Source organism: Aricia agestis, chromosome 18 (genome assembly GCF_905147365.1).
Source record: "Aricia agestis chromosome 18, ilAriAges1.1, whole genome shotgun sequence".
NCBI classification, from domain to species: domain Eukaryota; kingdom Metazoa; phylum Arthropoda; class Insecta; order Lepidoptera; family Lycaenidae; genus Aricia; species Aricia agestis.
This window is the reverse complement of record NC_056423.1, coordinates 5,284,662-5,310,834: the sequence shown is the minus strand read 5'-3', so window position 1 is coordinate 5,310,834 and position 26,173 is coordinate 5,284,662. Positions and strand designations below refer to the sequence as shown.

Below are 26,173 nucleotides of genomic sequence, written 5' to 3'. Positions count from 1 at the left end.
TAGTGCCATAATTATTAGTAAGATTTTAATGTATACTTTTCGTGGTATAAATTATTGGTTCAGATATTTTGATTATTTACTGTCTCGTCTACTGGCTTCCTTGTCTATTAGTGTCTATAGCTCTCCTCGCCTAACGCGCTTCCTTATCTACTGGTCGACCTCTCTACACGTCTACCCCTCTCCCCCTCTACTCACCATCCACCTGGTCTCCTGGCACCGTCTGGTCCGTCCGCCGTCCCCCACCGCCGTCCACGCTAGGCACCCGTCGCTCGTCCATGTCCCTCGCGCGCTCCGACTCGCAGTCCGACCCGAACCCACGCCACGTGTACGTCAGCGCATACTCCTGCTCCTCCTGAAAGATCATAGTTTTTAGAGAAATGATGACGCTCTGAATCCGTGTTTCTCAGGAAGGTGCGGCAGTCGGCACATAACTTTTCTTATCTAGTTTTTACTAGTAATTACTTTGTTAGTCCTTTGTTTTAACATAGGTTTGGTATTGTCAGGCTTTTGATGGTGATTTACATTGAATACAAAATTATTTTTAACCTCCGACAAAAAATATTATTTTGACGTGTCTGTGCGAGAGTCTGTCCGAAGTTACGTAGCGTTAAAACGGGTGGACCGATAGCAATAGTTGATCATCAATTTGATGAAAGGTTCTAAGAGAATTCCTCTGATTTCATCACCTCCCTGACACTTATGAGAGTTTTGAATATTTAGTTGTTTGAAATTTATGGGGGTAAGTAATTTCCTAATATTACAGTGTGTTAGTGTAAACTCCGTAACCCTTAAAACCATAAAAATGAACAAACTTTTTCTATAAGAACAATGCTGGGCACTCAAACAAAATGCGTTTTCATATCCATACCATTGTCGATCCGGGCAATTTGTATGGGTATGAAGACGGCATTTTTTTGAGTTCGAAGCATTGTTCTCATAGAAAAAGTTGTTCATTTTGACGGGCTCATTTGATGGTTTCAAGGAAAACGGTGTTTACACTAACACACTGTATAAAGTTATAATTAATATTTATTTGGTGTGAATGTGAACTACGGCTTAGTCTGATTATAATGCTACTTGCGAGACAGACATTAAAAAACAATTAACCATTATTAACCCTTGAAATGATCACTGACATAAATATGTCAATCTCAATTCGCCGGCAATTTATATCCCATTTACTTGACAGTTACCAAAAAATAAATATAGGAGTGTCCGTCTGTCGCCACTGTACGCTTAAACTGCTAAACCGATTTTGCTGAGGACGCTTTGAGTGCTTATAAATAATACATTTTTATTAGCGATTACATATTATACCTACACTCTTTTATTAGCGATTACATCACAAGTATGACGATTCAATTCTATTGAATACTAGCTTTTTCCGGCTACAAACATACATATATAACTATCTAATATCTCACTACAATCTACATTATTCAAAGGTTATCTTTGTGCAAAACGGGTTATGATTTTCACCTAAAAAACTATAATAAATACACTAAAAATATTCCAAGAAAATTGTGTTTTATGAGTTAACCGTAAAAAACTATCCCTCACCTCTGAGGCGGACTGTCTGCTATCCTCGGAAGCGTCCCTGTGGCGATTCACCGGAGTCCTCTGTCGTCTGGGAGACCCCCTTCTGCTCAATCTCGGCTGTTTCAGTGCTGGCTCGTCGTCACTATCGCTGGCTACTTCCGCTGGCACCAGGTTCTGGAAAATAATATAAATAATATGAAAAACCATGAAGATTTTGAGGTTATCTCATATTTCCTATCCACCTCTTCTGAATGCAAAAAAAGGATCATCATAGAAAATCATGAGGATGCAATGTTGCTGCAATTGTAGCTGGAATCAGGAAAAGATACCTCTTCTGGCAATTTCTGTGCATCTTCAGCAAACATGTACAAATATTCGATGGACATTTTCTAGAAACTTATTTAAAGACGATTTGTATACGTGCGTTCCGTTGCAGAGGAAATATGATGTGTTTGCGGTAAACTGTTTTTGTAAACATGAGTAATGTGTTGCACGGTCATTGTCAGTGTGAAATTCCTGAATCCTTGTACTGTACAAGGATTCAGGCTTGGCATTCTTGCTGTTAATAATAATATTCAATTCAAAGTGATATTATTATACAGTGTGTAACAAAAATTATACAGTGTGTAACAAAAATGAGTGATAACATTTTAGGGTGTGTAACAGTGTACGTGTTTCTTGTAGAGAGTTCACTGTGAAAGTAGCAGCGTTAAAAAATGTTGGTCTTTCAGCGCTTACTTTCACAGTGAACTCTCTACAAGGAACACGTAGCTACACACTCACTTATTTTTGTTACACTCTGTATAAATTCCCTTATTACTATTACCTATCAATTATGGGCCCATAAACATATTTCATCATGCCAATTGAAATGTGTTAAAGTTATTTCCTAGGCAGATGGCAGACCTAAGTAATTTGGTCGCGTTATATCATATCCAGCCGACAGATCAGTGATCACAACTAACATTGAAATTACATAATCCGACCAAATGACGTAGGTACATCAACTGCCTAGGGATTAATTTCTTCGATGGTACAAAACACAAAATTAAAATACTTATTTTTGTGACGTATTAAGTATGTGGATGACCCCGTATGACAGAGTTAAGTTAAAAATAAATGCATTAAATTAATTTCTAGCTTAGCGTTAAAAGTATTGTAATAAAACACAAACATTAATTTTCATTCAAGGATTAAAACGAAATTAAAATAAAATTAACTGTACAAATAAAAATTAAACTGCCCATAAATTACTCTGAAATCCAAATAAGTTAACCCTTAACACCCATGGGGTGTAATATATCCAATATTTTATTAAATCAGGTCAAAGCAACGAAATAACCACAAATCAAAACAAATCCCTCTTAGACGTTTGATGGTTATTTATATTGTTGGAGTAACCCTAAACTTTATTACAGCAATTTATTCCCGCGGTCTAAAAGGCCATTCTCAATGGTACTTAGGGTTGACAACGTAAAGCGACGGGTGGTTGATTGGGTTATTGTGACACCAGAGAAAATATTAGCACCGGAGGGTTAGTCTGAAAGACTGACAAAAACAAACATTGTTTTGAAATTAAAATTATTAATACTTCAATGAGTGATCAAAATTTAGGCAGATATAATAATATAATGTACACCGGGAAGGAAATAGAAAGAATTTATTACGTAGTAACTAGTGAATAAATAAAAGGCGGACACAATCAATTTTGTATGCTTATGTCCGTTCATGTTTAATGTTCGATTCACATGACATTCGCCTCGTTGCCGAATGTGCTATAAAAAGAATCTAAATATAGGCCGTACCTAGACAATAACTTATAGATCATGTTTCCATTAGGTATCTACTTGTATAAATGTGTCACTACCTGATCGCGATCTATCAATAACGACGAGTCTGCGGGGCTAAAAATATGGTCACATTTAGCAATTCCTCTCAATCAATTCAGCAAATAAATTGTCAAAACTGTCAAACTGATAAATGTCAAATCAGTACAAAAATACAGAAATGAATTGCAAGCAGAGTTGCATTTTGCGATTTTAGAAAAATGAATCATATTATCATTCATATCATGATTCTTCAAAGCGACCATTTTAGCTCCGCTGATCTTCAATCTCAATTTACACCTTACCCTACCTAAGATGCCTATTCCATTTTCCCCCTTTCTGCGAGGCGAGCTATTCCTGAGTCCTGACTGCGTTTCCACCAGAGATGTGTTGCGAGGAATGTGTTTTTAAGATCCAATAGCATCGCCGCACTGAGCGATGTCATGGCGAGCTCACGTCAATGAGGCGATTCTATTGGTTCTCAAAAACACATTCCTCGCAACACATATGTGGTGGAAACGCAGCCTAAATGCTCGATTAGTTCCACTGATCCTCAAAAGCACGTTCTTCTCAACCAAACTTCGGTAAAAACACAGACTTAAAGCTGTACGCGTCCTATACTGTGCTAACTTGGTAAGAACTCACCTGGTTTTTAGTAGCTCTGCTATAAAAATATTACCTGCTTATACTATTCGGGGCTTGGTACCCAACTCACCTGGTTCTCACTCCTCGCGAGACACGCCTCCAGATGGCACTGCCACTCGATGGCCCTCAGGTACAGCAGATGCCAGCGCCGCTCTAGGGCGAGGGCGTCCTCCCCGCACAGCCGCACCACGGAGCTGACTATGCGGCTGTGGCATTCCACGTCGCGTTGCAATACCTGAGGATGGGGAAGTGCGGTTAGAAGAGAAGGGAAGAGTGTGGCTAATGAGTACTAAAGAGCAGCTCTGGATTTATGTATATAGGTAGTAGGTATAGGCCATGGGACATGACCTATGGGCGGCAGCGTCCTATGGCGTCCTAGTCTGCGATCTAAAGGAGTGAGCACACTGAGACGGGCCGTGCCGGGGCTCAGCGTGCCGGGGCTCATCGCAAAAATCCGCCTCCATACAATTTGTATGGAAGCGGAAATCCGCTGCGCCCCGACACAGTGTGCGATACGCGCATCCGCTTCCATACAAATTGTATGGAGGCGGATTTTTGCGATGAGCCCCGGCACGCTGAGTCCCGGCACGGCCCGTCTCAGTGTGCTCACTCCTAATACGGCAGCAGAGTTCGGCAAAAGTAAAGTGGCCTATATTTATAAAAAAATATAAATCCGGCCCTACCAAATAATGGCTATTGCAAAGGAAGATTTTCCGACCGATCGAGGTGATAATAATATGCCCTCAGACCAGCGGGGCTAAAATGGTCGCTTTGAAGAATCATGATATGAATCATAATATGATTCATTTTTCTAAAATCGCAAAATACAACTCTGCTTGCAATTATTCATTTCTGTATTTTTGAATTTTGTACTGATTTGACATTTGTCAGTTTGACAGTTTTGACAATTCATTTGCTGAATTGATTGAGAGGAATTGCTAAATGTGACCATTTTAGCCCCGCTGATTTGATACTTCTGCCTGAAGTTACCGAAAACATCTTGATTCTAGTAGAAAAAAAAATCAGTTTAAAATATTAATATTGACCTTTAAAATTTAAAGAACCTTAAATATGGAATCATCGTTAGCTGGTCTTAATTGCGAAATATTTTGTTGTAATTTCTGTGCATAAACGAATAAATTGGTAAATAAAAATACTAACTATTGAAATACTCGTTAACGAATTCAAATATATAGCATATTATAATATGCAGCAAGATGGAATATTGGGAAAGATACTTGTGGATACGTAATAAGTAAAACAAAATAATATTTTTCTTTTCCTCCTTTAAATCTTAAACTATCTCTTTATGGGGTTTCGTTTGCTGGCACACAGCACACTGGTCTCCTATTTAACTCCCTTTGGGGTGGAAATTACTAAATAAATAAATATATGTACTAGGAGAAACACTTTAAGGAAAGTTACTGAACAAAGCTTTGCCTTTCTGTCTAGTATTCACAAAATATCTAAATAAACACCAACATTTTTGTCGCTTCGAATGTGATTGTTCCCATTGATGATGATGATGTCGGTGATGAAAGCAAGATAAGAGCCATGTTGAGAGCCATCACAATGATATAATTGGGATCGTGAGATAACATCTATTGTATTGCGTCACCGGTCGACCAGATGAAAGCTTTGGTGACCTTGAGCGTCTTCAAGATGGGCCGATGGAAGAAGCATTCAATTCGAAATGTATTTGGGCATTTTAAAACCTACTATTGATAGCCATACTAATATTATTACGAGTTATGGCTGTCTGTAACATCTTCACGCCTAATTTTCCCGACTCCCGGGTTAGGCGTGAACTGTATTCATATCAAGGGGGTATGAAGATTTTGGCCGACCTACACTGTCCGCTATTTTGCTTTTTCGCGTTCACGAATAAATTTTTCAAAAATGGATAGCTAATGGATAAAATTCTCGTGTCACAATGTTAGGCCGCGTACTCCTCTTTGGGTACGGAATGGGTGGGTACTTTGGTATTTTGGGTGGGTACCCTTGCGCTTCGCTTGGCTCGTCTCGGCGGGGGCACTACCGTGTCCCCAGAAACACTAAAGTACACACGCAATTAGGGTTGCCATCACCCAAATTCCCTTTGCCGGTCAGGCACGACAAACTTCCCGGACATTTGGCCGAAATGTGGTTATTCCCCGGACACCTCTTAAACATTATTTACGATAACGTCTTGTCAATTTTTGCTTTTCCAACAAGAATTTGTAAAAATCTGACTAACTCAAGTCCGTGCTAGAAACCGTGTGTATGCATAACGAATTTTTATCTTTCGTTAATTACTGCCTGGTTAAAAAGTTGGATTTCTCTCAGCAAAAGTGTCCGGATTTCAACCGGACACTTTTCAAAAACCCGGCCGGACGCACCCCGGACGGGCTTCAAACCCTAGTTTGTCCTAACAAATCCGGGGAAATCCGGACGGATGGCAACCCTACACGCAATCAATCTTCTTATCACTACCGATGATAGTGTCATTTAACATTGATAAAGTTTATTGACTCTTAGATTATAGTATAAAAGTTTGAATGAAATAAAAAAATGTTAAATTCATAGACATCCATTACCCTAAATTAAAGCTAGGCAGATTAAATGGACCTACTTATAAATATATGAATACCTAGTTCAGAAATTGGAATCATTGTTATTGGGAAAAAAGGATACTAACTTACTTTATTATCGTTTGGACGACCGTTAAGCTTAAGACGAACAGACGGATGAAACTACATAATTATAAGGATTCCGAAATCCGAAATTAAAACAAGGATTCTATAAACACTTAAATATTTAATTAATGTCCTTATAATGGCGAATCATTATTTTATGGTAGTAAGTCAATTAACAGAGGGAGACTGTATGTAGTTCGATTATAAATTATTATTATTATTGTCCAATGATTAACTAATTTAAGGGCCATGACGGAACAGTCCTCGGATGATAACAATTATTGTAATAACAGAGGTATCACTGCAGTGAAAGTGTCTTGTGCAAGCCCTAATATTTGACCTTCGATGAATAATGTATGGAATATTGGAAATAACCTATGACAATACTAGGAGATCAAATTTCGATTGGTTTTTAGTTGTAATAAGGGGGCGTTTATGAATTACGTAAAGCATTTAGAAAGGGGGAAAGGGGAGTAAGCGTTCCCTGCCGAACGAAATAATAATTTATAATATTATTTAACGTCATGTATTATTTTTTTGCACGAAATTGTCTCAAAGCTAACTTGGTTACATTTACAATTAGGTTGCAAATTGCAATTAACATTTAACATTTGGAGAATCCCCTTGGCTCTTTCAGTTGGTTTTCGACATAAGTTTTGTTCAGAGAAACGGAACAGAACAGAATATAGAAAATTATTATAGTATTTTACTATAATGGTTTTAGTTTAATGGCAAACGCCGAGCTTATTCCCCTATAATTATTAACAATACTGGCTCTACCAAAATGACAATACAATCACATCAAGGCGATGTAATACAAAGATTGAAGTTAAATATCAGTACAAGCCAAGGACATGCCATTATAAAATTAGGCACATCGTGATATGGCAGTACAAATACGAATGTTGTTTGTTTATCCTATGAACTTTAACTGTTAAGTCTCCTAGCACGACAATTTCAACTTAAATAAACTAGGTGACAATTGACATAATATTGTTATGAATTATGAGGAATCTCAGATAAATGGTAAAATGTGATAATACCTAAAGGCTAAGGGCCTGTATCACCACTACCTGATAAGGCTATCCACCAATTAACTTGACAGATCAAGTATGGAGAATCTGTCAAAAAAGTTGTGAATAGCCTAATAAGCACTTTATCAGAAAGTAGTGAAACAGTCCCTTAATCCCCTATTAATTACTTAACGGTAATTGAATGAGGATTTTGACATAAGGCCCATACATTATGTATGTAAAACTCTTCATTAAATTGAAGTTTAATCATCATTAAATGTCTAAGAGCGGCAGCAAGTAAGATTTGCCTGAATTCGACGGGACCCTCCCCCTTGCTTCCTTACGCACCTAATGGACGACTCGTAAGGAACAACATCGCGACTGGCAACTGGCAAGTAGTAATAGTACATCTATACCTAACTAGTAGAGTAAGTTCTCTAAATATGGACTACCGTATCGTTTTTGATAAATAAAACCCAAATTTTAATAGATTGTAAGGATTTATTCTCATAAATCTATGAAGAAATTAACACAAGTTAAAAAAATAGATTCAATCTTACAAAAATAACAACATAAGTAAGAAAAATACTGAATTTTCAAAAACAGGCACTATTGCCTGTTCTCAAAATGAGCGTATTATATGGACCACAGCATGTTTAATATGGACTATGGGTACATAATATGGACATTTCGAATTATAAGTAAGTTTAAGTATTATCTTATCACAAAATTGACTATTTAAGTAAATCTTTAACAGTCAAAAATCACAACTTACAAACTTATAGGCGGCATAAGTATACATTTACTACCTAAGTTAACTTTACACTTTGTCAAAAATAAAACTCTCATAGAAAATAAATCAAGTAAGAATAAAAACAAATAAACGGTTTACATTAATGGACGCTGTTAAGCATTAGTGTACTAACCCACATAAAAATTACGTATTGAGTTATGAATGCAGTTATGTTCACAAAAAAAAAATTGTGCGTTAGGACACTAATGCTTAACAGCGACTATTTAACCGTTATCAAAGGTTTCTATAACAAAAACCAGGCTCAACTACCGTAACAAACAAATGAAAATAATACGATAAAAAAGAATCAGTCATCTCGGCAAAATTCACAAATAAATCGACCACTTTCGACACCAGCACATTCTTCATGGGCCCATTTCTCGCATGAAGGACACTGGATCCATTGCTCTCCTTGTGTATCTTCGGAAAACAGTCCGTTGCAATAAAAACATTTGCCATTATCTCTTTGGCTACGATCAGGGCTCTCATCAGTCATATCATTGATTGAAAAGGCACTCTCGTCGGATGACGTGGACTCTCTTCTAACTTTCTTCAATGCCTTTGTTTTATCATTTTTTTTTGCTTTCTTTCTGTCATTTTCTTTTGTTTTCTTTGGTATAGTTTTCTTTCTTTTTGAGGCACACTTGTCATTCATTCTTTCCTTTCCTTTCAACTCCCTCAAAGCATTCTTTTTATTCTTTAGCGCTTCTGCTTCATTTTTCCGTTTTACTGATGTTGTCAAATCAAGTTTGTAGGGCGATGAAGTCAATATTGTTGACTTAGAAACTTTTCTCCCTCTGTTACTAGTTTTTTTGTTTAAACTTGGTATTGGACAAATTTGTTTTGGAGACAAATAAGCTGTGGATGTGGAAGGTCTATCTTCATAAGGTTTTTCTGGCTCACTTGTTTTTTGGGACTGCAATGCAAGATCTAAATCTGTATCTTGTCTAAATGATTCAGGAATTAGAGATGAATGAGGATTGGGAGAAAGATCTATTTCTTGGGATGAATTAATTTGTCTATATTTTGAAGAAGCTTCTAATGCCAATTTGGCTAAAGGTTGAACTTCGTTGGCGTGGAGTTTGTGTGTAAGTAACGATGGCGATTCACACATGGTCCTGTCTGAATCACCATCATCACTGTTATGAGCGGAAATGACTGGCGGCGATTGGACGATGTCTTGTGTTTGCTGAATAGGATCTACCTGTTCAAGTTGATTGTTCCCTGACTGTTCACTCTCAAAATCTATGAAGTCATGGTCTTGGAAAACATTTCTATCAATTGGACAAATCCCAGTTGCACGAAAACCATTAATTGCTAGTTCAGCACGCTGAGCTTTTATATAGGCACGCCCAAATAGCTCCGCAATGTCCCAATGCTGAGCATTTTGTCCTTTGTTACGCACAAATTGCCGGATTTCTTCAGTGAAGTATTTCTTTAATGGCCCCATGAATGTACGATCGAGTGGCTGAATCTTATGGCTAGAATGTGGAGGTAATGATAATAATTGAACATGATTCTCTCGTGCCAAGTCAATCAGTTCAATATTTCTTGTATGACTTGCATGTCCATCTAATATCAAAAGTACAGGAGAAGTGTCAGAAGGTTTTACGTGCTGTAGAAAATGCTTAAACCACTGAGTGAAAAGATCAGTTTGAATCCAACCCGATGGGTGACATGCGTGTATTGAGCCAGGAGGAGCTCCTTTCATTAAAAGTGGACTATCCCGCTTACGGGGAAAAATCATCATTGGTGGAACATATGAGCCGCTAGCGTTCATACACAGTACACAAGTTACTGTAGACCCTCTTTCGCCTGATGTTGCAGCCTTTATTTGCCGCTTTCCCTTCTCGGCAAGTATTTCAGGCATTTTTGAGGGCACCACTGTAATACCGGTCTCATCAACATTGTATATATTGTTTGGAGTATATTTGTATTTGTCCATAGCTTCTTCTAATAATTCAAAAAATCTGTTGACACTTTCTCTGTTAAAGCCCTTCAATCTTGCAATGGATGTGCCAGTGGGTTGGCGAAAAGAGAGGTTAGGGTGGCGCTTTAAGAACAATCTCAGCCATGTTTTACCAGCAGACTGCTTTTCTTGAGAAAAGGTATGACGCAAGTTATTTTTCTCGGCCAATTGATAAGCCAATGACATAATATCACGTCTAGTTAATCCAAACCCTGCTTCCTCCATTCGAAGAACATATTCAGCTAGATCATTTTCTAAATCTGTGGGAAGTGTTGCTTTTCTACCAAGTTTTATATTCGTCAAATCATACAAGGGCATATTTTGTTTTTGGCATAAACGAATGAGTGTGGTTTTTGGCACGCCGAAAGATTTTGACGCTTTTAAATATCCCATTCTTTTTTCTTTAATAGCTAATATTGCCATAGTCATAGAATCTTTACTCCATTTTTGCCTATTGCCTTGTTGACTTGTCGAGGCCATTTCCTAAAACAAAAATAAACTGGTATCATAAAATGGACTACATAATTACAATATGGACCACTGGTCCATTTATGAAATCCCTGTTGGAGTCCATATTGAAAACTGATGTTACTTTTAGGTTATAATGTTTTCAGAAAATATTTACGTTAGCTACAGTTATTACTCTTAGGGACAATAACTGCTAATACAATAACATTTTCAAAAAAATAATCCTCACAATACAATTAATATCAATATAACAGCAATCATCTTACGAAACTTACCGAAAAATTATATCAAATCACGCTGAAAACAAAAATGGCTGCCACCGACACAGCCGCACTCGGAGACTCGCTGCGAATGACTAGTGGCGCCACGCGGCGAAAGTGCGTTGTTTGTTGCTATATTCACTTCGCTAGTAGTTATACGAATTGAAATATTTCCATAGTCCACATTGTGTGACTAGTCCATATTTAGGGAAATTACTCTAACTAGCTGTCCCGGCAGACGTTGTTTTGCCATAAAATGATTTTCCCTGTTTTCCTGCTTTTCTCTTGAAGTTTTTTCTGATTTTTTTTCTATGAACCTCACGGAGCCCGAGACCAACGAATGCAAACCGTGGAAATCGGTTCGTGCGTTCTGGAGTTATAGCGTCAGGAAGGAAAACCCGACTTATTTTTAAATATTAGATGTAGTTGTAGAACTTGTAGATAAAAGCTAGAAGTCTATCAAAATTTTTCAACATACATAATATGATTAGCATAATAATAATTATAATATTATAAAGCTGAAGAGTTTGTTTGTTTGTTCGAACGCGCTAATCTCAAGAACTACTGGTCCGATTTGAAAAAAATTTTCAGTGTTAGATAGCCCATTTATCGAGAAATGTTATAGGCTATATAATATTAAGCTAAGATCAATTGGAGCAAACATGTGGAAATGTAAAAAAACGGGGAAAACAATATGAAATTGCTTACTATCTTAAGAACTACTAGAGCAATTTTTATGTTATTTGGCACACATGAAGAATAGACCACGTGAAGGGACATAGGCTATTTTTTGCCGGAAAATGTACGGTTTCCGTGAAATTCCTAAATTACGCGGGCGAAGCCGCGTGGAACATCTAGTGTTTTATACTTAATACATATTTTATAGGTCGCAACTTACACCACACAACAGAAAAGCTTTTTCGTCCAAAAGCTATACAAAATTAAGCTATTCAAGTATTCAAATAGCTAGATGATTGTGCTTTTTATGGCGTAATTTGTACGAGCATATCAAATTGTATGGGTGCAAAAAGCTGGCATACAACTAGGAAGCCGGGCCAGCGTCTTATAAGGCGTACATACATCACACATAATTATGTATTGTTATCGACAAATCGAAAATCAGACCGGCAAAACATTATGCGTGGCAAATCGAGGCATTTTTCAATAAGCACGATTCTAATTCTACGCTCCAACCGACACATTTTAAACTATATCCCCATTACTATAAAGATCACTTTTGAAAGCCGCAATTGTAACATATTTTCTAGTCTTTCTTCTCTCCAAATTAAAGTATTTTCAACTGTACTCCCCGGTGTTAAGTCTCAGAATTGGCTGTTGAGAATTCCTGGGGTACGAAACCTTTTTTGTCGGGATCTAAAATTGATAGTTGGTACGGCCCATAAGCGCTATTTCCTTCACATACAAAGCGCAAGTAACAAGGTTATGCAAGATGGAAGCCACAGCCTCCGAGCCAGTCACGACTGTATTGTCTGAATTGTTCAATAATACAGTACTTGTAATTCGTTGCTGTTGTTGAGACTACATTTTTTTGATGTACTTGGGCATTTTCAAAAAAACGTGTACCCTTGCAAAAATATGTCTATATTTTTTAAGGTCATTTATTTACCTTTATTTGAATGTCATATACAAGGAAAAATATTGAACTAATGGAATAAGTTAAAAAGAACGCTGAAAACGTTATATTATTCTGATATTATTGAAACAAAATCGAATTTTCGACGAAACAGATTCCGTTGTGCGATTAAATGTAAAATATAATTTAATACAAAAAAATACAGCAATAAATGGATTTCTTCGTTAATTTAATCTAATGAAATGCATATTTAATTGTTTATTAAAAAAAAATTTGATAATTTCAAGGATCAACAAGAGTAGCAATTATTTTTAATCCATAGTGTGACTATGTGACCTATCCACTAGGTTATTTTTCATTTTTTTATATGAGTAAGTAATATTTAATATATATAAAGAAGTTTTTATAACACAAAAACCTTTTCTTTAAACATTTTTATTGTTGCACTACTTATAAAAGTAAAAAATTCTTTGAATTCATAGATTTAACTTCATTAATTAGAGGGACGAACATCTCATAATCATAAAGATGTGTTCACATGTCTACGAATTCCTAAGTTATTAATGACATCGGATTATATGCACGATCAAAGTGCCGAAATATCCATGCAAATATGCACGAAAAATGGTGAAAATATGCACAAAATATGCACAATCAAAAGTCACTTAATATTAAAATTTATTATTTTTTTGAAGACTTTTCCGGTAGTGACATTAATAAAAGCGCCAATTTTTATAATTTCATAAAATCCAGGATTTTTAATTTCTTGAAATAAAGACTTTTTATTTATTTGTTATACGCCAATAATAATTTTCTACCAACATTTTCCGATTGCAATGCATTTTTTGGATGCATTGCAATCGGATTGAATTGCAATTGCATGGAAGTTAAACTACCGAAATATGCACTATCGCCTAAAAAGTGACATTATATGCATTTGCATATGCAAGTATGCAAATGCATATAATCTGATGTCTAGTTATTATAAATCTGCAAATATCAACGACACAAAATGATTTTCAACTTTACTGATAGAAAAGTAGTGGAAATAAAATCAACATTATTAAAAAAAAATAAAACTTTTAGGTACTTACTTAAATTTTAAATAGTATATTTGTTATTGTTAAGTAAAGTCGACGCCTTTATAATTTGGCTGTAGCGATATCGATTTTTCTCAGCAATGACTAAAGCTAAAAAAATTAAAGTTCATTGTCAGTATTTAATCAATCAATCAAAAGTAACTTAATATTAAAATTTATTATTATTTTTAAGACTTTTCCGGTAGTGACATTAATAAAAGCGCCAATTTTTATAATTTCATAAAATCAAAATTTTTAATTTCTTGAAATAAAGCCTTTTTAGTTTTTATTTATTTATTATACGCCAATAATAATTGTCTACCAACATTTTCCGATTGCCATCTTAATGCCCATAGAAGTTAAACTACCGAAATATGCAAAATTGCCAAAATATGCACTATCGCCTAAAAAGTGACATTATAATATGCATTTGCATATGCAAGTATGCAATGCATATAATCCGATGTCTAGATGCAAAGAAAACTAGCAATCTAAAACATATCCAAAACGGTTTTTTACTTTAACGCGGCGTCACCTTAACACATAAGTAATAAAAAATATATTTGTACGTTAATCGTACCAGTTTAAAAATCACCAATTTTCTTAATAAAATCTGTGAATAAAAAAATAATTTATTTAAAATGTGAACTAAGCCTTATGCTTTCCGCCGGTTGTGACTTGTCCGTTCCATTATATGTGACCATACGAAAAGTCACAAGTCGGAAGTCACGTAATATTACTTTCTTTTACTTTTAAAGTGTTTGTAAATAACCGATAATAGTTATCACAATTTCATTTTTTTTACTAAATACTAAGCTAATTTTGCAACGTGTCAACAGTAAAAACAGTTGGAGAAAGTATAATAATGCTTACAAAATATGGTCACTTATCTGAACAAATAAACCGTTCCTGAAGAACCATCCAACCTGCGTCCGCGTCTTGTAGCAGATTTTTAACTACTAAATTCAAATTGAAGTTTCTCGATGTACAATGAAATATAGTGCTATCATTTAGTGCCGAAAATATTTTTGTAGTATGTTTATAAAACTAAAAAAAACGGTCACTAAACCGAACATTCCGGCCGGGTTGTTTTTTCATGATTATAATTTTAATTAATTTGTAGTTAAATTATGTTAGATTTTTCAATAACAAGAAATAACAATTGATACATTAAGTATTTAGGAATCTAACATATGTTTTTTAAGTAACTTACTTTAAGAAAAAAAATAGTTATTAAAGATTTTGTTACAACTTCTGGGAAGGGGACAGGTGAATTTAATAGGTTTCGGTACTTAAAAACCCTTATAAATCTCATACTAAATAAAATTTTATACAAACGTGAATGTATTTTAATAAAAGAAAACTTGTTTTTGCTCCTACATTAAAATTACAAAATGTTAGTATGTAATTTTTTACAAATAATCTGTAGCGAAGTCAAGGGACAAGGTAAAAACCAGGGGTACACATTTTTTTGAAAATGCCCACTTAACGATTTTTGTATTTGTATCTAAAGTTGCAGCCATCTAGAAAACAAGAAATCTAGGTAAATATTTATTTCACAACGCCACGAATCTCATTTTTGCACATCCCGAACCCGGGGCACCCGACACAGAATATAATATTAGTAGTACCAACCCATGATGGGTTTCCCTTGCGCATAAAAAAAGGGTTCCGTACCCAAAGGGTGAAAACCGGACCCTATTCATGAGACTACGATGTCTGTGTGTTTGTCTGTCTACAGGCTGTATCTCAAGAACCGCTATAGCTAGAGTTCTGAAATTTTCACAGATTGTGTGTATTGTGATTGTTTATCTGTTGCCGCTATAATAACAAATACTAAAAACAAAATGAGATTAATATATAAAATGAGATTAATTTCTACCATACAACAAACGTTATTTTTTTTTTGCCTTTTTTGCTCGATATCAATAATGGCAACAGGTAGGCTTGTAGGTTGATATTTTCACAAAGGCCTTAATTATATGTCTACTTCAATATTTAAGAATAATATTAAAATAAAATAAAAAATAAGGGGGGCTCCCATACAAAAACACAATTTTTGGTCTATGTTTGCTCTATAACAGTACAGGACCCTTCGTGTGCGCACGTGCGTCCGACTCGCACTTGGCCGATTTTTTAAATTTTTTATTCGGCGCTAGTCTAAAATTTTGTTAATACAATATTGTAATGTGGTTATTTTTTTTCTTTCGTTTGTAAAACATGTAACCTTCCTTTCTAATTTTTAACTACGTCCCTGCAGCCTGAAACTGTACTTTAATGTTTTGAAAGACCAGATTTAAATAATATTTCAAACTTTTTCTTGCTTTCGTTTTAGTTACTTCTAAAAACACCCACTATACTACAATTTAACATGCTATAAACTTTATGCAAATATGAACTTTGATCCAGCTACACAAATTATATATTCGCTTGCAATCATTTTATCTTGCATAAAGCACGATCACCTTTCGACACCTATAGCTGCCCACTCGAGCTATATGTGAAATAATGACTGATCTGTTGTTATTATATAATTAAAAGCGCCATTAAAATTAGAGCATAAAGCAATAACACATAAATAACGTTATAACGCATTAAAAGTTGCTATGATACCATTGCATAAGCTTAAAATATTCAGTTAAAAAATAGGAACGATGATTTGACATGCGCAATATCGGATTTGTAAAAAAAATTGAATAGACCTTTCGTTACTTACGAGCAAGCAAAAATAAAAATAAAAAATTATAATACACAGTAACATTTCTCTCTCCGACATTTCTTTGGCCGGATTCGACTTTTTACATTATCACTAGCTGTCCCGGCAAACGTTTTTTTGCCATATAAAATATTTCGCCCATATTATTTTATTGAAGTGACTAAATAATAAGGCACCATGGCAACGTCCATCGCTATCCCGTCGCACAAACAATGGTCGCCGTCAGTCTCGAGTTGTAATAATTTACTATTATTTATTCAACAAAAAATGCACTTATCAATATAAAAAGTAGCCAGTAGCTGATTCTCAGACCTACTGAATACGCATGTAAAATTTGGTAAAAATCAGTAAAACCGTTTCGGAAGAGTACGGTAACTAAAATCGGGTCGGCGGACTAAAGCACATAAGTCAAAAAATTACAAAATTTTTTCTTTGTACCAAAATTATTAATTTACATCAATACATCGGCAGACTAAAGCACATAAGTCATATTCGCTTGTTCGGGCTTGAATCTAAGTGGCGTCCTTTTTCAACCTCTTGAATCGCATTAATCTTGCGGCGTTATAAAAAACATAAGTTGAGTTATGTTAAAAGGAACACTTGAAGCTCATGGACTTCATGGACACATAAAGTGACTTATGTTATTAGGAACGTCAAGTGCGTCGTGTTATCTCGATTTTTTATTCGAGGGTAGGTGCTCAAATTATTATTTATTGCTTACAAAAAACTGAAGTGTTAACTGTTGTGATTTGGGTCACACTAGTCGAGTTACTTTTGCTCTGATTTGTTAACAGAACAGTTGTGAAGTGTGACATTTTATTTAAAAATATTCCCAATTACTATGGATTGTCAGCGAGGAAAGAAATTAGTTGAGATGGTGATGAGGAGAAACACAAATGTTGAAGGTAAGTTTGCCATGTTTGATTTAAATCAGAAAGTCATATTATCTTTCATTTTAGTTTCAGCAGAAATCATAAATAAATGATTAAAATAATTATTTTTTTAGCCTCTACAGTATGTTTTTATTTTTAGATGAACGAAATGAACAGCAATCTACACCCACAATAGCGGAAGAAGAACCAATGCCTTCCACATCATCAGGCCACACTGGCGTCATGTTAATTAATCGAGAAATGGATTTCTCAAGTGATGATTCTGTTCTGGATCCACATTTCCAACTCCCTGAAACAGCAGTTGATTCGTCGACATCCACCGATACTGACCGAAGAGCCGACACTTCACGTGCGGTCGAAACATCTCCAAAAAAAAGTATTCGTATTACGAAACAAGAAAAGAAAGTAAAACGCAACACAGGTCAATCATATAAAACATTAAAAGGTAAAGTTGTTTCCAGCAGAACAATGAAAGAGCTAGGGACGTGTCGAATGAAATGCAAGGAGCGTATATCATTGAACGATAGACAAGCTATTTTCAAAGAATATTGGCAAATGGGGACATATCTCAAGAGAACAACTTATATGGCATCTTTAATTGAAATACACGACAAGGCCACTCAAAGACAACGCACACTAGATCCTGACCAACAAAAAAATCGCATGAAAACATACAAATATTTTTTATTAATTCATGGCAAGCGTGAACCCATTTGTCGGGGATGCCTTTTAAAGACGTTAGGCGAAAGCGATAATTTTATAAAAACAGTTGCCACGAAAAAACGGTTGTCGATAGGTGGCACTCAAACAGATGATAACCGTGGGAAAAGTATACCCAAACATAAGATTTCTGATGAAAAAAGGCAAGAAATTAAGGAACATATTTTGTCATTTCCATCCTACGAGAGCCATTACACAAGAAAAACTACATCAAAAAAGTACTTGCCTTCTCATCTAACTATTACGAAAATGTATGATTTATTTTGTGAAAACCGCGACAGTCCACCTTCAGTAAAAATTTATAGTCAAGAATTCCACAAATTAGGATTGTCGTTCAAAAAGCCCCGTGCCGACACATGTTATACTTGTGATAAATTCAAGATGCAAATTCAACTATGTCAGGAAGATCAGGTGAAAACTGAACTAATTGCTCAACATGAACATCACAAGACTGCCGCAGATCAAGCATACGAAATGAAAAAATGTGATACTCAAGTAAATAAAAGTGACAATACTGTGCAAGTTTACACATTTGACTTACAACAGTGTTTACCCACTCCAGCCCTCAGCTCTTCTGTAGCTTTCTACAAACGCCAGTTGTGGACGTTTAACCTGACTATCCATGACAACAAAACTGGAAAAGCTGTGTGTTACATATGGTATGAAACCATAGCTGCTAGAGGAGCTAATCAAATAGCATCATGTCTTTTCAAACATCTTCAAACATACGTACCCGAGAATACAAAACATGTAATATTTTATTCTGATACTTGTGGCGGTCAGAACCGAAATTCTCATGTCAGTTCAATGTTTACTTGGGCTTTGCAGAAATTAGACATAGATGTCATAGACCACAAGTTCATGGTTCCGGGCCATAGCCACTTGGAAGTGGACACGGATCATAGCATCATTGAAAAAAAAAGAAGAAAACGGATTTGCAGATTTATCACCCGCATGATTGGATTCAACTCATCAGATCGAGCAGTAAGAAATTTGAAGTTGTCGAAATGCGCAGTTCCGACTTTTTGGATTTTTCTTCATTGTTAAAGGGTCCTTTAGTATTAAGAAACAAAGATGTAGAAGGGCGACAATTTAAATGGCTCGATAAAAAGTGGTTGCGCTATGATTCTGAATTTGGCGTAATCTCCTACAAAGACACATTGGACACGGAATGTAATTTTTACAAATTTAACTTGAAACGTCGAGTTTCTGCCATACCTGACACTATTCCTGTTATATCGGTACAGCCCTTACCGATATCAAAAGAAAAGAAAGATGATCTGATTTCTTTACTCTCCTTAGTACCCGACGTTTTTCATAGATTTTATTTAGATTTGCCTTCTATGAACAATGTACGTAATACTGACCCTGATATTTTAGATAGTGAAGAAGATGAATAAATAGTTGAATGTCAACTAAAACATAGTTTATAATATTAGATTTACTGTTCTCATACACCTAAGTCACAAGTACCTACTAGGTACACAGTGTTCTTTCTAACATAAGTCACTAAAATCGCTTTTTATTATATTTTTATCAAATTGTATTTACGTGCATGTTAGTATTCATTAAAAACATTTTAATGTTCCAATAAAGTTGATTTTATAGTTTAACACTTTTTTTTTTATACAGTTTTTAGTTGTTCCTGAAAAGTTTCACTTTTTGACTTATGTTTTTTAGTCTGCCAGCCCTAGAATTGTGACTAGGGTTGCCAGATGTCCGGTATTTAAGCGTACAGTCCGGTATTTTCGAGGCCTGTCCGGTAAAAAATAAACGGTCATACCGGACCGAACAATGTCCGGGATTTTGAGGAAAGTTGGTGTTACTGGTACTCAGTTTTAGGTGATTTTAATTTTTCTAGAAGCTCCTACTTTACCTTTATTTCGTTAAGGTATATAATGGCGACAACAATTTAATGACCGCATTTTATAATATTATAAAAATCTGTATTTTTGCGACCTTCCGTACAACACAACAAACCCCCCCCCCCCCCCCCACACGTTTGGACTTTGGGTTTGTCCGGTATTTTTTCGCGACTCACCAGTAGTGTTAGCACGGCGACCAGCGGAAATGCGAAAGTATGGACAAACTGTGGAAATAAACCTAAGGTGCCGTTCCGATCTTTTTTCGTTCCGAAAAATTCAATTAAAATGCCACTTTATGACACACTATAGTATATGTCATAATGTAGGATATTATTTGAATTTTCAGAACTATAGTCTGTCATAAAGTGGCTTTTTAATTGAATTATTCGGAACTAAAAAAGATCGGAACGGCACCTTAAGTTTATCTCCACAGTTTGTGACTATAGTCTGTCATAAAGTGGCATTTTAATTAAATTTTTCGGAACGAAAAAAGATCGGAACGGCACCTTAGGTTTATTTCCACAGTTTCTCCATACTTTCGCATTTCCGCTGGTCGCCGTGCTAGCACTACTGGCAACCCTAATTGTGACACGAGAATTTTATATATTATAAGATTTAATCAATTTAAGTGACATTTTAGGCAGAAAAAGACCAAAGAATCTTGATTTCTTTTGTTTTTCATAATATCTAATGATTAAAAATAAGAAAGAAATAAAATAGAAACTAAATCTGTCTTAAACGAACTACAAGACTCCAAAATATACATAATAAAGACTGTTCAATTATTCAATAGGAAGATCTGTCAAAGCACCCGGAACTAGATCATTATTAAATACCTTAGGAGACTCGCAATCGGTATCATTATGGTGTCATTACTGTCTTCAAATGTTGACAGGTGTAGAAAACATTTGGCACTATAATCTTACAGCGTTTATCTTTACGGACGTGTTCTATCTGACGGCTAAAAAGAGGTCAGTCCTTTGTTTAATAACAATAATATTATTTTAATTGATCTAAATTATTGTGTAAATGCTCTTTGTTACCCGATTCCCGAAATTAATGAGGCAAACTAAATTGATGTCACGTTTTATAAAATGAAAGATTAATTTACCAGAACTACATAGTTATATTTAGCTGAAACAGAAAATAATATGTATATGTCGCAGCCGACTGGTTTAAATAGCCGTTCAATCAAACAGCTAGCCCTTTGACTGAACAACGCCATTCAATCACACGTCTAGCTTTTATATTGAATATTTTAGTCGCTCAAATCGTTCAACACTCTGTAGTGTCTGTCTGATTCAAAAACCGCCATCTAATTGAAGTAGTTTAGCGCGCACCGCTGCGGCGCTAGGTCCGTTTTATTTACAATATGGCGTCAACTAGCAGGTGTTTGTTGGTGTTTGTGGTTGTTTTTCGGAAAGAAAGTAGTAAATAAAAGTTACAAGTGTTATTAAAGAGACAAAAATTGTGGAGGCACATACGAGTGAATTAAATTTTCAACAAATATTCGAGGAAAAATTACAGGATTATGAAATGGATGGACGCAGCCACTCCCGAAAGGGGGGTTCGGGGGGCATAGCCCCCCGTCAAAACAAAAACAAACACAATCCAGAAAATCTAAAAGTTGGTTAGGTTAGGTTAGAACTTAGACCACAACACAGAGGGAGCCGAACGAGCGCAGCGAGCGTGCTGCGGCAGCAGCCGGCGACTGCCGTCAAATAAAAGGGGGGCTCGGAGGGCGCAGCCCCCCGCCAAAACAAAAACAAACCAGTTGGCTAAGCGTCGTCTAGCTGTAGTGTTGGACGTTGTAGTCAACAAGTCGGCTAAACGACGTATAGCCGTGTGATTGAATGGCGTTGTTCAGTCAAAGGGCTAGCTGTTTGATGGAACGGCTATTTAAACCAGTCGGCTGCGACATATACAAGTGAAACAAAAATGTCTCTTTACGTTGCGCTATGATAGACTCAAATCAAATCAAATTGTAATTGTAATAAGCAAGAAATAAAAGGCTTTTTTATTTTATTTATTTATTTATTTATTATTTATTTATTTTATTATGATAGACTAGCTAAAAGCCGAGCTTTGTGAGGGCTCGCGTTCAGGTTGTTGGATATACTAGGGCTCGCATCGCTGGTCCTGATAATATAATCAATCATGATTGCGCAGCTGTTTACACTATGCACAAATCACAATCGATATCGATTATCGACAATGATCGTTGTCGATTGCAGTCAGCCTATCCTTTACTAATATAATATGGATTTACGCATATAATAAGTTATAACTTATAACTATTCAAGGTTTCTCAAAGTTTCAGAATATGACAACTGACAAGCGGGGCCGTGTATTATGTATGTACAGTAATTCGCTATGTAAAAATTAATATTAGCAAGTATACTTGCTAATATTAATATTATAATATGAAAATTTTTTTCTATATCTTCAACCAACGTTCGGACGTTTTTACCTTTTTTTTCTATTTCTATAGGGGTTTTTGTAAGACATGTCAACCCATCTTAATATTTTAATATTGCTCCGCAACTGAGTTCTTATTCGTTTTTTTTTTATTTACCCAAACATTACGTACCTAGTTAATTCTGATAAGCAATCGTAATTCGTAACGGAAGGCGGCGACACGAGCGACAGCAAATGACATAATAAGGGAAAGTCAAATTCAATTAATAGTATTTCGAGTTATCTTGTGCGAGGTGTGATTGTAAGTTGTAACACAATACTTAAATCACGCGAACGCTTTCTAATTAATATTTACAGGAAACCTAATAAAATGGATCGGCTAAAAATGTTTAACACACCTGTATATTTGCAAACATAAAAAGATGAGCATTTTTACCAAAAAAAAAAAACGAAGGGACGAAGTTACAAGTTGTAAGCTTGCACTGGGCGATGCCATGGCCTCAGAAAAAACAGGCGTTAAATAATGCTATTCTGCTATGTTACAACTTACAATGGTACTAATAAGTAATAACCAAACCCAAGGCTTACAGAAAGTTTTCATAGGATGGCAACCATTTATTTCATTTTCATTTTACAGCACTCTTCAAAGAGATAGATGTTATAAGTTTGTATGCTGTGATGTCCGTGGATCTTGGCATTGGCTAAACCGATTTTGATCAAGTTTGAATGCTTACATTACCAAGAGGATTCAATCCTCTTGGTAATGTAAGTATTTCAGGATTCTTAGCTAATTTCATCATGTTGGGTGTTTCTTCTACTACTTCTTGAGGGAAAATGTAAATGTTTCCCGTGGCATTTTGTACTAAGAGTTTCATAAAACGCCTTGCAATGTTAGATCGTTGGAATTTCTGTAACAAAAATTCGCAAAATACTAGTAAAAAGTACTAATTGCAATTAAGCACGCTTATGAGTTATGAACCGCATAATTTTTTACTAGTACTTATTTAGCATACCAAGGCTAACTGCTTGTCTGAATTTACTTCGATAAATAAAACTTTAAACTAAATAAAATGATATATAAATTAATAGTTTTTATATTACTTGATTTTTACTAGCAGAAAAAATATATCCTTGATTTGCAATTTTAGGGATGTGAAAAGTTTCGATAATCTGAATCGATAGTTTGAGATATTTTGTTCATACAAATTACGTATAGAAATTCTTTAAAAAATCCCAGGATAATTGTAAACCCGAAGACAAAAGTACAGTACATACATAAGTTTTGCACAACATAAGGCCTACAAAAATCCAAATAAGATCAACACGCTTGGTGAGGTTTTAAAATCCAAACCAATTCCCATATTTCCTCACGACTCATTTCACGGACTTGCACCACTCACCGCAAATCCAATCTAAGTACAGTTACATTGCGACAAGCACTTATAAAAATCATATCTATTTAATATGGTCACATGTCGTCCATAGTTGAGATGCCGTTACTAGGCCGCCGCCACACATGTTGAACAAATTAAAATTACAATTTTATCGATAAATTTAAAATTGTCGATAACGATATCCGATATTTTCATACATAAAAAACATTAATGCTCAAAAGATCTTAATATCATAGTATTTAATTTCGAATAAACAGGGTGCAACGAAGCTGAGTGACAGTAATTTAGGGTGTGTATGTGGTGTCCCTTAAATAGAGTTCACTGTAAAGGTAGCTAATGCAGCTACCTTTACATTTTCTATCTATCTATTTTAAGTATCATCACCTTGTTTTATTACACTCTGTAGACAATACAAGCAAAAACAGAATTACTTACATTTGACCGAACAAAATTAATGTAATACACAGATTAAAAGCCATTTTAACAAGGCAATAAATGATATCCATCGCATTCGAACCGGCCATTATCCGCCTACAAGAATCACTGAATATTAAACCACCTCAGATAAGGTTCGTAGCGTTATAAATAACGGGCTAATTGATTATATCGATAAACCATCACGCACATCACTACGACGCGTTCCGAGAACGATCGATGCACTTTATCGATTTACAGCTAATCCGTTTACGGTTTTCAATAAATCGATAATCGAATGTGAAATAGAAATATCCTATCACTAGTAAATATAGTTTAAGACGTTATTTAGTGTTTTGTCCTCGTCGGATTCAGTAAAAGAGTGTCTTGGCGGACGAAGGCAAAATATAATAGCTAACTTGTTTGGTGTAAGTATAGATTTTTTGAGATAGAGTAAAATAAAAAAATATTTTAAAAAAATTTCAGTGAAATGCATGTACAAGTTGTAGATAACATTTTAAATTTTGTTTACATTTTACCCATCATATTATGTGCAATGTGCATGTACAAATTTAAAACTTGTACATGCACTTCACTGAAAAATTTTTGAGGGATTTAAAAATATTTTTTTGAACATCTACCTCTAAGTCCACTTTCACAGATTTGGGTTAACTAACTCTGGGTAAAATATAATAATGTCAAGTTACAAACTAAACATGATTTCGTTTCATCATATTCTGGCAAAACATAACAACCTAAAAGAATTGTAAGCTACTGTCGATTTTAAACGATCTAATACAACGATCACGAATTTTTCATTAGCTTTAATTGAACAAACCAAACACACAACCGGACACAAGACAGTTGTGGGTTAAACAAATATACCACAAATTCGGTGGGATCTTGGATCTTCACATGTAAAGGCCCTTCTAATGGTTGAGCTTATGATGAACAACCAAGATTGCTAACATGATTGTGAAGCTGTGTTGATCATGAATGATGTGAGCAGTATACATTAATAACTAAGCAAAGTGAAAATATTTTAGGGTGTGTATGAGTCCCATGGGCCATGACCCATCATCATATCATAAAGTTTACTGTAAAAATGAAGTTTACCCTTATCATAAAGCGAGCTGATGTCGATGAACTGTGTCCATTATGGCTTACGAACAAAAAAGCCAAAAAATCACGTTTGTTGTATGGGAACTTTATTTTGTTTTTAGTATTTGTTGTTATAGCGGCAACTGATATACACAATCTGTGAATATTTCAGAAGTATAGCTATAGCGGTTCTTGAGATACAGCCTGGAGGCAGACAGACAGACGGACAGACCGTTTTCTCAGTAATAGGGTCCTGATAATAACAAACTCAAAACACGTCAGTTTGCGTCGGTAAAAAAACAACTAGTAATGACGGGATTCGGGAATCGTAAAGGGCGGCAACGCATTTGCAACTCTTCTGATATCGCCATTGTCAATAATAGGCGACAGTGCTTTCCATCAGGTGACTCGTTTGCTCGTTTACCCCTAAATTTTATAAAAACAGTGACACTAGTGCTGTGCTCCCGGATGCACATTTCGATCTAATCGATCGTGACGATTCTGTATTTAGTATGGGAATCGTAGTCGTTGTCGTGACAGATGTTCCATCAGTGTCACCTTAATTGGCTAGATTTACACATTTGGTGTCAGAACTTTGGTTTCCATGCCATGTCAATAGTTCGTTAGGAGTCGAAACTATAGGTACTCAGGATTTCTCTAAGCCTTTAACGGTTTGGTAATTTTTTCTTCACTTTTAAATACATTCTTTAAACTTCTTTTTATATTTCTTCCTTAAGCTTCTTTTTATATTTCTTCCTTAAGCTTCTTTTTATATTTCTGCTACATTATAT

At 35.4% G+C, this 26,173-nt stretch overlaps 1 protein-coding gene across 3 annotated transcripts in view; it reads right to left on the bottom strand.

Annotated features, from left to right (window-relative positions):
- Positions 1-26,173, bottom strand: part of LOC121735849 — a 274,574-nt gene that overhangs the window by 37,817 nt on the left and 210,584 nt on the right. For all 3 annotated transcript variants that reach the window (XM_042126804.1, XM_042126806.1, XM_042126805.1), the window contains exons 9-11: positions 4,081-4,245; positions 1,561-1,713; positions 196-352 (exon numbers count right to left, since the gene is read on the bottom strand). In XM_042126804.1, coding sequence (XP_041982738.1) covers positions 196-352; positions 1,561-1,713; positions 4,081-4,245 — 475 coding nt within the window. The remainder of the gene's footprint in view (positions 1-195; positions 353-1,560; positions 1,714-4,080; positions 4,246-26,173) is intronic.